At 48.6% G+C, this 14,729-nt stretch overlaps 1 protein-coding gene across 1 annotated transcript in view; it reads right to left on the bottom strand.

Annotated features, from left to right (window-relative positions):
* lyrm4b (LYR motif containing 4) overlaps positions 1–14,729 on the bottom strand; it is a 44,946-nt gene that overhangs the window by 18,771 nt on the left and 11,446 nt on the right. Inside the window, exon 2 of the mRNA XM_085469157.1 lies at positions 11,730–11,850. Coding sequence (XP_085325283.1) covers positions 11,730–11,850 — 121 coding nt within the window. The remainder of the gene's footprint in view (positions 1–11,729; positions 11,851–14,729) is intronic.

Genomic DNA, 14,729 nt, shown 5'->3' with positions numbered 1-14,729 from the left:
TTCTCTGCTTGGGCTGCTGCCCCTGCGACCCGGCCTCGGATAAGCAGATGATGGATGGATGGATGGATGGGACGAGTGTGGAGGAACCGTCTACAGACAAAACCTGAGACGCTCCAGAATCCCTTCCATCTCTGGGCTCCTGCTGGTTGTTACAGGAAGTACTTCACTCTGTACTTCCTGTAACTCTGGCTCACACAGCAGCGCCCTGATGAAGCCGCTACAGTCGGACCTGTAAAGGACGGTGTGGCGGGGTAAAAACAAAGCTTCGTCTGCAGTACCATCCCACCAGCCCACCTCACGCTCCACCTTCCCATCGCCCAAACTGGGAGATCCTAATCTTTAATACCGGTCAGCATTCAGGCTGGTGTGATGGCTGCCAGCAGCTAAGATTCATGGCGAATGTTGCTGAACACCAACAGATTTACATGATTATTGATTATTTTACTGTAGCAGAAGATTAAAACCACACATGATTCAAACAGCCCGAGCCCGGTCGAGTGTTCAGGCCGATCCTGCCCAGCGTGTTTTTAAGGATCCCGGAGGCTTCATGTGTGATTCGCCTTTTTATTTTGTTAAAGCTGCCCAGCTGCGTGTTGGCGGCTTCAGAGGGGAGCGAGGGTTTGAGTCTTTGAGGGCCTCGCTGCTCAGAAATCAATACTTCAGCTCTCTCTCTGTTTTTGGGGGAGTTGTGGGGCTGCCGATGATGTGAGGACCAAAGAGATGAGAGGGGAGCGAGATCTGAGGTTACACCGTTCAGCTCTCTCTGAGGCTGGATTTCACTTTTATCTTTGCATTCGTCACTTCTTCAGAGCGACTGAAATAAAGACTTTTCAGCTCCTGTTTGCAGGAGAAGCTCATCAGGACTTTGTTGTGCATCTCGAGTACATTCGGACCAAGCTCTACGCCGCTTTGTGTGCGTGACGTAAGCGTAGTTGATCTCCCAGAAACAACCTGAAATACTCCGAGGCTTTGACGTGTCGTCGACTTTTCTTCATCCTCGTCTTTAAATCGCTCCAGCGTCTCTTCACTGGGTCTTTTATTTTGAAGTGACAGGATTCTCTGTGCTGGTCTAGTGTTCGACTTCCTGTCCTCCCCAGCCGCTCTGAGCAGGCTGATGTGGCCGCCGTAAAGAAACAAAAACCCGTTTTCAGTGATGCAGCACTCAAGCATCACCTTTAACAGCCTCAAAATGTGGCGCCCCAGTCTTGTAGGTGACATCACCAGGTCACTATGGATACGCCCATCAGTCTACATCTCACATTTACGGTCCAATATATTAAACTCCATCGTTTAAAGTGACACTTTCTGGTTATTTCACTGTGACATGCAATGGTAGTGACGGTGCTGTGCATGAGGAAATGATGCCCAGCTCTCACTAACAGACACACGATGCAGCGTGTGAAAGGCTCGAGTCCCCTCTCAGCTGTGATAAATGCATAATTCAGCACATAAACTGCAGCTCCAGCTCTAATTAAGAGGTCTCCTTTGTAGATTTGCAGACCTGCCTCCTCTACAGCGTCTGTGTGATGTTCGCTGAGGCTGAGAAAGAGGAGGAGGAGGAAGAGGAGAGCGAGGAAAACCCTGTCTGCTTTCATCCACCTGAGCTACTCCCTCCTCTTTTTAATAGAGTTTGCTCTGCTGTGTGTGTGTGTGTGTGTGTGTGTGTGTGTGTGTGTGTGTCTAAAGCTAGGTAAAGCTATCAGGACCTGTGGGGGCAGCCGGGTGTAAAGAAGCAATAAAGGTGTGGGATTTCTCTGGGATGGAGGGAGGAAGGATTTTCACCGATCAAAATGTGGAGGAAGAGCAAGAGAGGAAACGGGGGGATAGCGAGGTGAAGAGGAGGAGGAGGTGACGCAGGCTTTCACGCAGGGTGTTGCCCTACTTTTCAGTTCAGCTACTGTCTGGCTCAGGCTTTCCCAAAATCTCTGGTACCCCGTCAGTGCGTCAGAAAGAGCTCTGAGGGGAGCGCAGGACTGATCTCCTGCATCGGGAAACACTTCACTGGTCCTGCTTGAAGTTATTTAAAACCTCATCTCTAACATGGCTGACTCTGGAGGGAACAGCAGCACAGATGCTGGATGTTGTTCATAAACTCTGATCACTGGTATCCCCACAAACCTGAAACCGAGCAGAGATTTTCATGCATATGAAACTTCCTGAAAATCCTCAGATACACGAATCCAACACGTTCCTGCTTCTGTCGACACACTTGGTTCCAAACACTTTGCATCCTGTCCTCCTCGAGTGGCTGCTCAGTGAAGACATACATGCGATATCCTCATCTTTAGATGCAGCGTGACTTTGTCTGATTTCTATTGTGAATAAATGCCCATAAATCTGCTCACAACTAGAAATAAAAGCTTTCTTTGAGTCTTAGAACCAGTTTGAGGACTTTTAGCCGAGTTGGTTTCGGTCACATTTCATCCATTTCTGGCTCTCGTGCGGCTGGAGCTCATCCAGCTGTCATGAAACTCTCACAGCACACCTGGGTGTGGGGCTCACATGTGATCTTACTGGATTAACATGCTGACTTCCAAGAAGCCGGAGACTCTGCTCAGCCTCCCTGTTTACTCCAGAGTGCTGATTGAACCTTGAATTCAGAAGACGCCGTTCGACCCGGCTGAGATCGGCTCTCTACCTTCACAGGTCTTCTGGAGGGTCGTGAGTCTGAGCATCCGCCTCCGTGTGGTTCATCTTCATGTTTTGGAAAAGGCTAACATGGTGGTTACAGCAGGATAACGTTATATGCAATCAAGCCCGTGTATAAGTGTGAGCTGTGGGCGGTGCTTGGCACAAAGTAGACCAATGCTGAGGAGCGTGTCTTTTTCAGCGACCTCAGAGTTCTCTGGCAGGAAACTCTGGAGCCTCTGTGAGGAAGGGTGCTTGCTCCAAGTAAATACCTCACGATGACAGGAAGGTAGAGCACGCGGGTGGCTGCTCTGCATCTACAGTGATCTGTACTGGACTGCTGTGCTGGAAACAGAGCAGCAGGTAAAGTTTTGGCAGGAGCTAAATGGTCACGAGGTGGACCAAAGCCAAAGCGGCTGTGCTCAGCCTTGGCTCGAACGTGACAAATGTAAATGACCACGGCGGACCCGATGACATTTTCAAGCTTTTCAGCACGCACTTTACTTTAGCAAACACAGGGCCCATTACAGTATTTAAGATTGCTGCGCATGACTGCAGATGCTGTGTAGGTGCGTCCACCGTCCCTGCACGGCATCACAGACCGTGCCCGCCACAACGGCGTTTTAACATGATCCACAAAGAGTTCAGGCGATGAGTCTTTGTTACCTCACTCACCATCTAAGGTCCAACATCTTCACTGGTAACCAAACCCTCACGCTGTGATCTCTAGAAACCCACGTAGCACTTTGTGGGTTGGACTTTCTGAAGTTCGTCAGCCAGAGTGACGACTTTGTTTGTCATATTCTGATAGGACAGAGTTAGCCAAAAATAACACCAGCCTGTTAGCCTATTTGATAACAAACGTTTTCAGGATGTTCGAGTGAATAAAACTCCTCTTAAAAAATGACCAGGACCACATCGGTGGGGAAAAAGCCGGACTGTGATGGTGTCTTTGTGTAAACTGGACCTGCTAACAGCCACATTTAGCACAAGTTTAACAGGGACAATAATAAAGGGGCCGTAAAACCAAAATCAATTAAACTAACAAGAAAATAATTTGTTTGCTTGCTTCCCCCTGAAGAAAATCCATAACCACTGACCACATAAATCACACACATGCAAACATGCCTACAATAAGGCAGCCGAGAGGAAATAATCCAGTTTAATACCGTTTCAGGCAGTATGAAAGCCTCAGATTGGAGGAAACGGGATATGAACTCAGGTGGGAGATAAATCTCTACAACAGATCTGGATGTGACTGAAGATACGAGCCGAAGCAGAAATGTTCACGTGTGTTCAGGCCGGAGATAATTCGGCCGACGTGGTTAATCTTCAGAGGAGACCAGATGTCTCGTGGCGAATATCGCACAGCAAACAGCAGCTGCTCGCCATAAAACGTACAGTTACTCCATCGATCTCTCCACAGAACGATTTAAACTGCAGAAACTACGAGTTCAGGACTTACTGCGCTTTTATTGGGATTCCTGCAGAGAAGCTGCACCAACAGGTCAAAATGTCTCTTTATTAAAGTCAGTGGCAGGTTTCTTCTTCTATAAACACAAGTGTCTTTAAAATGAACTTCCTCTTTCTGAAAGTAAAGCTTCCTACATGTTCCTGGAAGTCTTTAAACCTGACAAAATTCAGGCTGTCAGGGTTAAACGCGACCCGTCTCCCCCGTATCGTTCTATCAAACAGTTCCAGCCCGGCTCCTACGACCTCCACCCGCTTCCACACATCCATAATTCAGGGTCATCGGGGGGTTGGAGCCTATTCCAGCTGCCACAGGGCAGGACAGCCTCCACCTACCCACTCTAATCTCACCTGCATGTTTGCATGGAAGATCGCAGATCTGCACAATTTTGTGTTCAGGTTATTATTAAACAAACATAATCGAGGTAAAAGATAAGATAAGATAACCTTTATTAGTCCCACACGTGGGAAATTTGTTTTGTCACAGCAGGAAGTGGACAGTGCAAAAGTTATGAGGCAAAAATTAGAATACAATAAGAATAAATACAGTACACAACTGTACAGAATAGAATAAAATACTATATACAGTAGAATAAAATAAAATAAATATACAATAAGATAAAAATAGAATACAAATACAAATACTATATACAACTGAGTAAAAATACAACGATGACAGAAAGGATTATTGCACTTAGTATTATTAGTATTAGTATTATAAAAGGGTCCAATTATAACCCTTTAAACCTAAACTGCATCCCTGCCAGGTGGGGGCGTGCTCAGTTCAGCTCACATTTATTCATGTTTCAGTTAAAACACATGTCTGTGTCAGCCATAAGTCATGTGACGTCTCTGTAAGCTTTCAATCAGTCACACTAAAGAGCTCGCCCCCTGCTGGTCACTGCAAAGACTGCAGGCTCAGTCCATCGTTGATATACAGTCTGTGGCCTCAGCTGCGATGCTCTGGATGCAGATGTGTCACAGCAGCTGGAGGGTCGGCAGGGCTTTTATGCCTCCATGGTCGCAGAGCTGTTTAAATATTAGCACGGCCGTCCCAGAGAGGGATTTCAATCTGCCTGCAGCTGAATACGAGCAGACCGGAGAGGCGACTGAACCCCCACGTCCATCGAACGCTGAGATAAGTCCTCCGCGTGTTTGTTAAACGGCGAGAACGGGCTCATTGAGATTCTGTCCGACCCCCAAGAGCCGTAATGGGCCCCCGGAAGCCCCCCCCCCCACCACAACACCCCCACCAAGACCTGGCAGGTATAACTCACCGCTCGCTGTGGCATTTAATCTCAATTGAGCCAAAATGGCCGAAGGCGGCATGACACTGCGGTGACATTAAGCAGCAGCAATCGTTGAGAAATGGCTCTTCTGAGGCCGCCGCTCACACACACTCTCTCACACTCTCACACACACACACTCTCTCACACTCTCACACACACACACACACACACACACACACACACTCTCTCACACACACTCTCTCACACACACACGATGACAGAGTGAGGCCACAACATTAACAAGTCCTACAAGCAGAGAATTACTACTTCCATATTTCTATAACTGTGTGTAAATCACACACATCAAAGATGGCGCTGCATCCATCTATGACACACCCGTCAGTGTGACTGAATCGTGTTACTAGCTGTGACGTGTGTGTTTGGCCTCACTGCTTCCTCTCCTGAATCCGCCTGGTGTGTGGTGGCGTTTCAGACGCTGTTCTGGTGACTGCAGAGCAGCAAACCCGTCACACGAGCCTCACATCGGCTGATTTCAGTTTAACATTAACATACAACAGAATCACTGGTGTCGCCTGAAACCATGGTGGACGTCCATCAGGATGTATAAATACTCAAGAACCTTCACCTGTCGCCTTCCTGCTCCAGGAGACAAACTGATTTCTTCGATGGAGCCAAAACGAAGAAAGTAAACTCAAAGTAAAATAACTAGAAAAGTATTTCTGAGCGAGCATGAAGACAAACCTTCAAATATTTGGGACGGCGCCATCTTCCATTTACAGTCACCAAGACTTCCTGAACGATCTGTTTCTATAGTAACCTCACAGCAGCCATATTATTGGTCACATGATGTCATTTAAAAAAGCTCCAAAAGGCTCCAACAGTTCAGGTGAAGCTAGCAGCTACAGCCACCTGTGTACCCATGCACCTGTCAGTCACAGAGGCCACGCCCCTAATAATGCAAACTTTAGGCCTTAATACGATTCAGACGATTTACCTGCAGAGCTGTAAACATGTTTGTGTCTGTGGGGCCCGACTCAGAGCCGAGCCTCTGATCGACCGTTTGTAGCAACATGAGCTCCAACCAGCTGCAGTGTTACTGTGACGACGTCCAGCCAATCACAACGCAAAGGAAGTGTGATGCCTGAAATGTTCACTCTCTGTTGGTTACAGTAGAAAATGCTGAGGTCACATGAAGGCCCTGTTCATGCTAAGCACCCCTCACCTCCTGAATGCTTGCATTCAGCTGCTGCACTCGCATTCAACACTGCTTTAGTTTCTCTGCACAGACAGAGGCGGCTCTGCAGCTGCAATCCATCATCTTTACTCCCTAACTAACTTACAAAGGCCCAAACACACACACAGGCATGCACACACACACACACGCACACAAAGACAATTAAGAACAAACTCCAGTTTTTGAGCGTATGCACACAATCAGCGCTGCAGAGTCACAGAAGTACGCCCACATGCGGCAGATGAATCCACACTGTACGCCCACACATGAATATAAACACAAACAACAAAAAATAAACAGACAGCGAGCGGAGTGGCGATGAGGGACGAGCGCGGCTCGAAGCCCGGCTGCAGAGCCGCTCGCTTCAACCTCACTGAGCTGCTTCAGTGAGCGGCACGTAACGAAGGAGGAGCGAGGTCACCGGGTCAGCAGGAGAGGAGAGGCGGAGCCAGAGCGACACCTCGCTCTGACCCGTTACAGGGCGATGCTCAAACTGCAACATTCACGTCTAAACTCATCCCCGTGAGCAGAAGGTGGAGCTTCAGCTCGTCCCCGAGCTGCGAGGCAGTGTTGTTTGTTCAAACTGCAGGAGGGGCTCCGGGTCGCAGCCTCAGTGAGGCCAGTACGGCACATTTTCACCACAACTAACAGCTTTAGTGTCAAACCTGACCCTGAGAGCCGGGGGGCGGTGCCCAAACCTGACAGGAAATAAAGCCTCTTCCACAGGTTTCATGCTCTGGTTGTGTGGATGGCCCTCTAAACCAGTCACACTTCAGTCTGCAGCGTTCTTCATTCGCTGGCCAAAGCCACGCTAACGTCGCCCGTTGTTGTTGGAATATTTCACATGAGGGGCTCCAGCTCTACCTCCACCCTCGAGCAGAGGAAGCCTCTCAGGGACACACCTGGCTGCAGGTGTTTGAGCACTGACGGCACGCTACCAGCTGGGCGACTTTTAAACCTGCCACGGGCATGTGACGGGGTTACTGCTTCCTGTTGCACGCTGGGTATGGTAATGAGGGGTGGGAGCACATGTAGCCCGGGGTTGTTATGAAAGGTATTTGACTGTTTGCATTTACCTGTTGTTTTCTCCTTCGGTCTGACTATCAGAGAATGAATAATGAACACGAGGCGCGATGCTTTAAAGGGACTCAGCTTATTATTCATTGTCAGCCGAGGCAAGATGTTTGTGCCCCCACCCGCTCCGCCTCTTATATAACACACTGTACGGATGTGTGCACAGGGGAGGGGCCAGCCTGGATGAAGCACACAGGCTCCTCCACCAGGAGCCGGGATGGATTCTTCCAGAAGCCTGAAGTACTGCAACAGGAGCATTCCTGCTCTGATGCACTTAATCTGTGAGTCAGTGTGGGCGGATGCAGAGGACACACACACACACACACACACACACACACACACACACACACACACACACACACACACACACACACACACACACGCACGCTGTAGTGAAATGGGAACATAAAACACTCTGCGCTCCGGGTCCGCCCAGCCAATCGGAGCGCGCTGATGCGTACGCTGTATGTCAAAGCTGTCGCCGTTTCCTGCAGAACGCTGTGCTGACGCCGGCGTTTGTGGATGTGTGAAAACTGGCTGCAGCCTTTAATCTCACAGAGGATGAAACACTACACAGAGAGAGACGGGCGTTGGTGTGAACCTCCAGAAAACCATAAATGTACATTTTTGGAAGTTGTGACGTGTCTAACGGGCCTCAGTTCTACCTGTTCAGGTGCTCAGACCTCCAAGCCTTCACCACTCAAGTAAATAAAGTTCACTCTGAAGCGTGAAACACATCGACACGGTTAATAACTGTGGGTGAACAAAGGTGGAGGTCTTACTCCGTGTGCAGAGCGAGCTCCACGTGGAGGCGGGTAGATGGAGCTCTACAAGCTTCTGTCACAGCTCAGCTTCTTTCCTGCAACCTCGAACGTGTCGTCGGCTCATTTTACCTCCATGACTCCACCTCACAGCTTTACTCCAGGAGCTGGTTGCACTACAACCATCCAACCTTACATCACCTGTTCATCCATCCATCCCTCCATCCCTGCATCCATCCATCTGGAAGTTTGGGTCAAAGAGGCAGCAGTCTAAGCAGACGTCACTGAGTCGATCCAAAGCGAAACAGGAAGTAATGTCTTCAGCTTCTGCCCTGGAATGCCTCGCCTGGGAGAGGTGGTGGTGAGCGGGTCCTCAATCAAATGTTCTCTGAACTCTGAGGTGAGGAGTGAAGACCGTGGCCGGCTGACATGTGAGCGGTAAATACACGACAGGGTAACATACGTGACGGGCGCCACACGGAGCACGCGAACGAGGCTGCGGCCTCACGGCGCTGCGACACGTCAGCGTGCAGCCTTTGTAATTCATCATTTCTGATTTGCAGCAGGCGTGAAGGATCCGAGCAGCAAACAAAGCGTGCAGTCAGCACAGAGCCTGGCTGCAGAGCGGTCTAACTCGATAACAACCAAGCAGACGAGTCAGCGAGGAAATAAAGAGATGCTCTGGAGTGGACATCAAGCCGTGAAAATGACCTGAGAAAGAAGCAGAACGGCAAGAAAAGCCAGCAAAGAACTTTCTCTGCGTTTCTGCTCACTCAGTTTAGTGACGTTTGCTGGAAAGTTTCTGATTCACACTAAACAAGAAGACTGAAGGTCATGTGACCCTACAAATGTTCCTATTTAAGGTGTTTTAACCATGAAGCACGTTCCTCTGCGACTAAATGTTAGCCTAACTCACAAACTAACCATAATAATAAGAAAACCACAGCGACTCAACCACCGCGTAAGGTAAGGGGCGGGGCCACACAGTGAATCAAACCCCCTCTGGCACCAACATCAGCACACAAACCAGCAGCTGAGCAGCTCCTGCAGGCGCAGCATGGCGGTGGCTCAGTACTTCTGACCATCTGACTTCTACCGTGACAGCGACGTGCGATTCCTCAGCGCCATCTTGGCAACACAAACTGGATGTGATGGGGCGGGGAAGATGTGACGGTGAAACCGGTCTATCGACTCACCCACAAACCCATCAGGACCTTTTACAGACGTCAGAGCCAAACTTCACCCATAAACTTCTGCAGGGCTGGAAGTCTATCGCCCCCTGCTGGCCTTCAAACACACTTCAGCCCTGGTGTTGTGTTTTTTACTGTAAATTCTACATCCAGATACTCGCTGTTAGCACGGCTGTTAGCACGGCTGTTAGCACGGCTGTTAGCACGGCTGTTAGCACGGCTGTTAGCGGTAATACTTAGAGGGAGGTGCTCCACCTGTCAGCGCCAGTTAGCCTCAGGTAGCAGCTAAAAATCACAGGTACGAACAACTTGTTTAACCAACTGCTGACGATGAGCGAGAGCAGCAACAACACGTCCCCGTCTTCAGAATGTGTGAACACGTGTGTGTGTGTGTGTGTGTGTGTGTTCCTGTCTAGCTATCTTTGTGAGGACCGAAATCTGCATTCTACTAGTGAGAACCAACAGTCCCTTGTGAGGACACACTCACGGTCCCCACAAGTTTGAAGGAATGTTTGAGGCTCAAAATGTGGTTTTAGTGTCAGGGTTACAATTAGGTTATGGTCAGGGTCAGGGGTCAGGGAAAGCATTGTGTCAATGAAGGTCCTCACTAAGATACCTGAACAAGCTGTGTGTGTGTGTGTGTGTGTGTGTGTGTGTGTGTGTGTGTGTGTGTGTGTGTGTGTGTGAGTGAGAGAGAGAGGCAGACTGGGAGACGCTCGGTCATCCATGGGGATTGGCTGAGAGGCTGCTGATGCATTAAAGGAACAAAGTGACCAACAGTGAGGTGATTAGTCCTGACCTGCCAAGGTAATGTGTGTGTGTGTGTGTGTGTGTGTGTGTGTGTGTGTGTGTGTGTCTGTGTGTGTGTGTGTGTGTGTCTGTGTGTGTGTGTGTGTGTGTGTGTGTGTGTGGGGGACAGGTGGTGAGTCGGTAAGCAGGTGTTCATCTGCATTCTAGTTAACCTGGTTAACCTGAGAGTGTGAGAGTGATGGTGCAGGGCTCAGGGTGGAGCTGATCACTGATCAATATTAACGCGTTCGGCTCGTTATTCTATGAATGCATCAACTTCATGATGACATTGAGGATAACCTGCCTCACACTGGGTTCATGTCAGCACCTGCTCACAGCTCTAAAGCTTCAGAGAGGAAGAAGAAAAACATCATCATGTAACAAACAGCTGCTGCAGATCAGCATCCTCTGATCCTGCCTCTGCTCTTCATTTCACTGTTACTTCATATTTTGACCTGTGGATATAAGATAAGATAAGATAAGATAAGATAAGATAAGACTTTATTAATCCCTCGGGTGGGTTCCTCTGGGAAATTCGACTTCCAAAAAAAGCACAGCAATATAAATAAAATATACAAAGGGGATAAATAGAATAAATAGGAATAAAAAATAAAAATACAAGTGAATTGCACATTTCAAGTATTGAGTCTATTGCACTGTTGACTATTTACAAAAAGTATTGCACAAGGTATTGTACAGTGAGGTGAAGAGGCACTACAGCTTAGTTGTTCCCCCCTCCTTTGTCCTCCTGTTTCCCCTCCCTCTCCCCTCCAGAGAGGAGTTAAACAGTCTGATGGCGTGTGGGACAAAGGAGTTTTTAAGTCTGTTAGTTCTTGTCTTGGGGAGAAGCAATTAGACCCATTTCTGTAATATACTCACATATCTATATTATTGCTAATATATATTGTAATATATCTATATCACTAAAGCACTTCTGGATGGATGCAAACTGCATTTCGTTGCCCTGTACCTGTGCATGTGCAATGACAATAAAGTTGAATTCTATTCTATTCTAATTATTTTTCTCACTGTATTTATTTTGATTTCAGTTAAATTTTTTCCAGGCAGTTTTTATTATATTGAGTTACAAACTCTTCCACTGCTGTTATAACTTTAACTGCTGGAACAAAAATGATCCCCCAGCTCGGTTCATCCTCAGAGCTGAACAAACACTGAGAGGGAAACTGCTCGATGATCTCACTTCCTCTTAACTTTTCCTTTCACCCGGTGTTTTAGTGTCAGTGTGGAGGGCACGATCACAGGCAGGTCCTCACAACAACAGCAGTACAAACCTGTGTGTGTGTGTGTGTGTGTGTGTGTGTGTGTGTCACACCTGTCTCTGTATCAGTGCCAGAGTCTGCCATCCCTCCTCCATCAGTCTCTCCACAGCCTTTGGATCCTCTACATTTCTGTTGGCCTTGAAGGCATCACGGACACGCCGTAGTGCATAGTTTCTGTAACACACACACACAGAGCTTAGTTTCATTCATCGCGTCTGCAGGAAACGACAGTGGCACTGAGCAGTAAACAGAAACGTTTGTGCAGCTGAGACGGTGAAAGCCTCGGAGGACTTTCTGAAACCTGAACAACAGCACAGGAGGGACCTGCAGACGAGCGACGACAAACAAACAAATAAAAAAGACAAATTAGTGCACATGACAAAGCTGCAGGCAGCGCGCTGAGAGCAAACAGCAACAACAGAGCGGAAAACCAGCAAAACAGAAGAACCTCAACATCAGAGACCAGCAGGTCCAGAGTCCTGACCACCCAACAGGACAGCTGTGGAGACACAGATCGTCCCTCCACAGGCCTGAGCCCACGACCCTCTCAGCAACCAGGCGGGACACCTCGTCTCCAGGGTCAGTGCTACAGTGTATCATGAAGTAATAAAGCCTCCATCAGCTCTGCTCTCAAAATGACCACAAAACCACCCAGCGTCCAGATGTTGGATTGGATGGTGTCCTACCAAACATCTGGAGGACGTGCAGTCCATCCAGCTTTGGTCTCTTCAGGAAGCACCACGAAGAAAGTGACTAACAGAGACGTCCGAGTTTTCTAAACTTCAGGAGTGGCTGAAGTGACCAATGAGAGCGTAGGATACTGATGACACGCAACCTCCCGTCACAAAGTGATGTGGAGTCCCTTCACATCCACCGGACCACCGCGTCCTGTCTTAGTGAAGCATCATCCCGGGAATACGGCGTTCCAGCTCGGACACAGCCGGAGCCGATCGCATCGACACGAGTCGTGCTGCACAGCAGGAAGTGGTACGAGTAAATACAAGGAATTTTTCAAAATAAAAGGTGTCCAAATCAAAGCTCCTCTTTTGAAACTCTGGAAATGGAAAATAAATCAGACGTCAGCTCACGTTTTGAACACGTTTATTTCAGAGCGCGCGGCTGCACGCTGGTGTGGCGTCCATGTTTGGCTGTGAGGATGAACATCATCAGAAAAGCTTCTCAGTGGGGACAGAAGCTCTTCAGGAGGAATTTCTGCTGAAACTTCCCGATCTTTTTCATTTCCTACATAAATCCTTCCTCTGCTTTATTCCCTGTCATGGCTCCCTCTGCCTCCCTTTGCTTTTATGGCGAGCTTCCCACTCCACCTTCGAGTGTGGCTGTTTGCAGCAGCCATAAACAGATTTGCTTCCCTCTGTGGTTGAACAACATCGTTATTTTCTAGCATTCGGCCATAAAATCCAGCTTTAGGGCCGGTTACTCTGGGAGCGCTCTCACATCTCAGGGGTCTCAAAACGTCAAAACGGCGCGGCGTTAACGAGAGCGGGGGTGGAAGTTTGATTTCCACGATGACACCTTTTCTACAAGAAGCATTTGAACAAACACGGAGTTTATCAGAAGTGAAACTGAGGTACTTAAATCTCTGTTTACAGTGACATCGACCTGACAGCCCCTCGTTTCTCGGGCCAGGCAGCCCGATGCACTCGGCGGACTGTCGGCTGTAAAGGCTGCAGGCTGTGTTTGCAGCCGGAGGGCGGCGGGACTCCACGCCACGCTTCCCTGACCTGCGCTGATTTGATTTCCTGCAGATTCTCACAAGAAAACACGAGAGCTGCAGAACGTCCAGAGAGCGCCGCGATCGATAAACCGATGCTCGCTGAGAGGAGACGTCAGCGTGAGAGACCGCAGACGACTGTGTGTGTGTGTCGCTCTGACAGCTCTGATTACGTGTGTGCACCAGCCTTCATCGTCTTTGTGTATTTATTGATGTTTTTTAGATACTTTTGTTCAAAGTCTTTAAACTTCATCACCGTTTATTCAGATGTGCTGAGAGGCAGACGGGCTTCTACCAACAAACTCAAAGTCTCCAGTTTGTATCACTGCATCGACGATAATCACACACAAACGACGTGTTCGAACCCGACTTTGAAAAACCGCCGTCATTTCACTGAATGTAGAAAAAGCTGAGCCAGAGGTACGGACGTCTCTCAGAGTTTGGACTGCTGTGACGTTTTGGTTCGAGCATCGCCGTCCACCTGAGTTCTGGCTCTGCCTCGCGGCCTCCTGATAGGATCCTAACCGGATGCCCTCACCACCTCCCCCGTCCCCTCTGGACGTGGAGGAGCTGTGGCTCCGAGTCCATCACAGAGGCCCATCAGCCGCTTGCATCAGTGATTTCATTCTTTCGGTCACTGCACAGAGTTATTTCCTGTTTTCTAATCATTGGTTCTTGTGTTGCTTTCACTTCCTTCCTTTGTTGTTTCCCCCTCAGACCGTCTGTGCTGCCCTCATTAGTCTCACTGTTTTATTCCACACCTGCTCCCTGTCTGCCAATTACCACACACACTCCGAGCTCACCTGTCAGGCTCCTCGGGCTTTCCCTGATCCGGTTCATCTTACCTTGTCACTGACAGTTTTACAGAGTTTGCCTTTTTGCCTGCTTCCGCTTGTTTTTAAGCAAAGATTTGGATTTTGGACGTGGTCCCCTCCTCCGTCTTCATCACTGGCACGAACTCCTTTAACTACGCGTTTTGGCCTCCACTGTGTAGGTTTCTTTGGAGTTGAACTGAATAAATATTTCTCTAAAGCAACACAAGCTGAACACTTTGAAGGAGGACTGGATTAGAGGCATCAGATTTCTGTTTGTGCAACCTTTCGTTGGAATTTGCTGACCAAAGGTTGGGTCGTGTTTCAGACCCCACGTCAACAATATTTCACACAAACGCAGCCATGTGAAAGTGACGACATCCTTTCCCACAGAAGTGTTTACGTCAGGTGAAACCATGTTTTCTTAATTAAACTGAGTCCTGTGGACAAACTCCACCTCCCCCATCCTGGCCTACATGATGGTTGTCCCTGATGACCACTTCTCCACG

Source organism: Copadichromis virginalis, linkage group LG9 (assembly GCF_057382275.1).
Source record: "Copadichromis virginalis isolate Kocher_CV1m ecotype Utaka linkage group LG9, C_Virginalis_male_GT1.1, whole genome shotgun sequence".
Classification (NCBI taxonomy): Eukaryota; Metazoa; Chordata; class Actinopteri; order Cichliformes; family Cichlidae; genus Copadichromis; species Copadichromis virginalis.
This window is presented reverse-complemented; position numbering and strand designations above follow the sequence as displayed.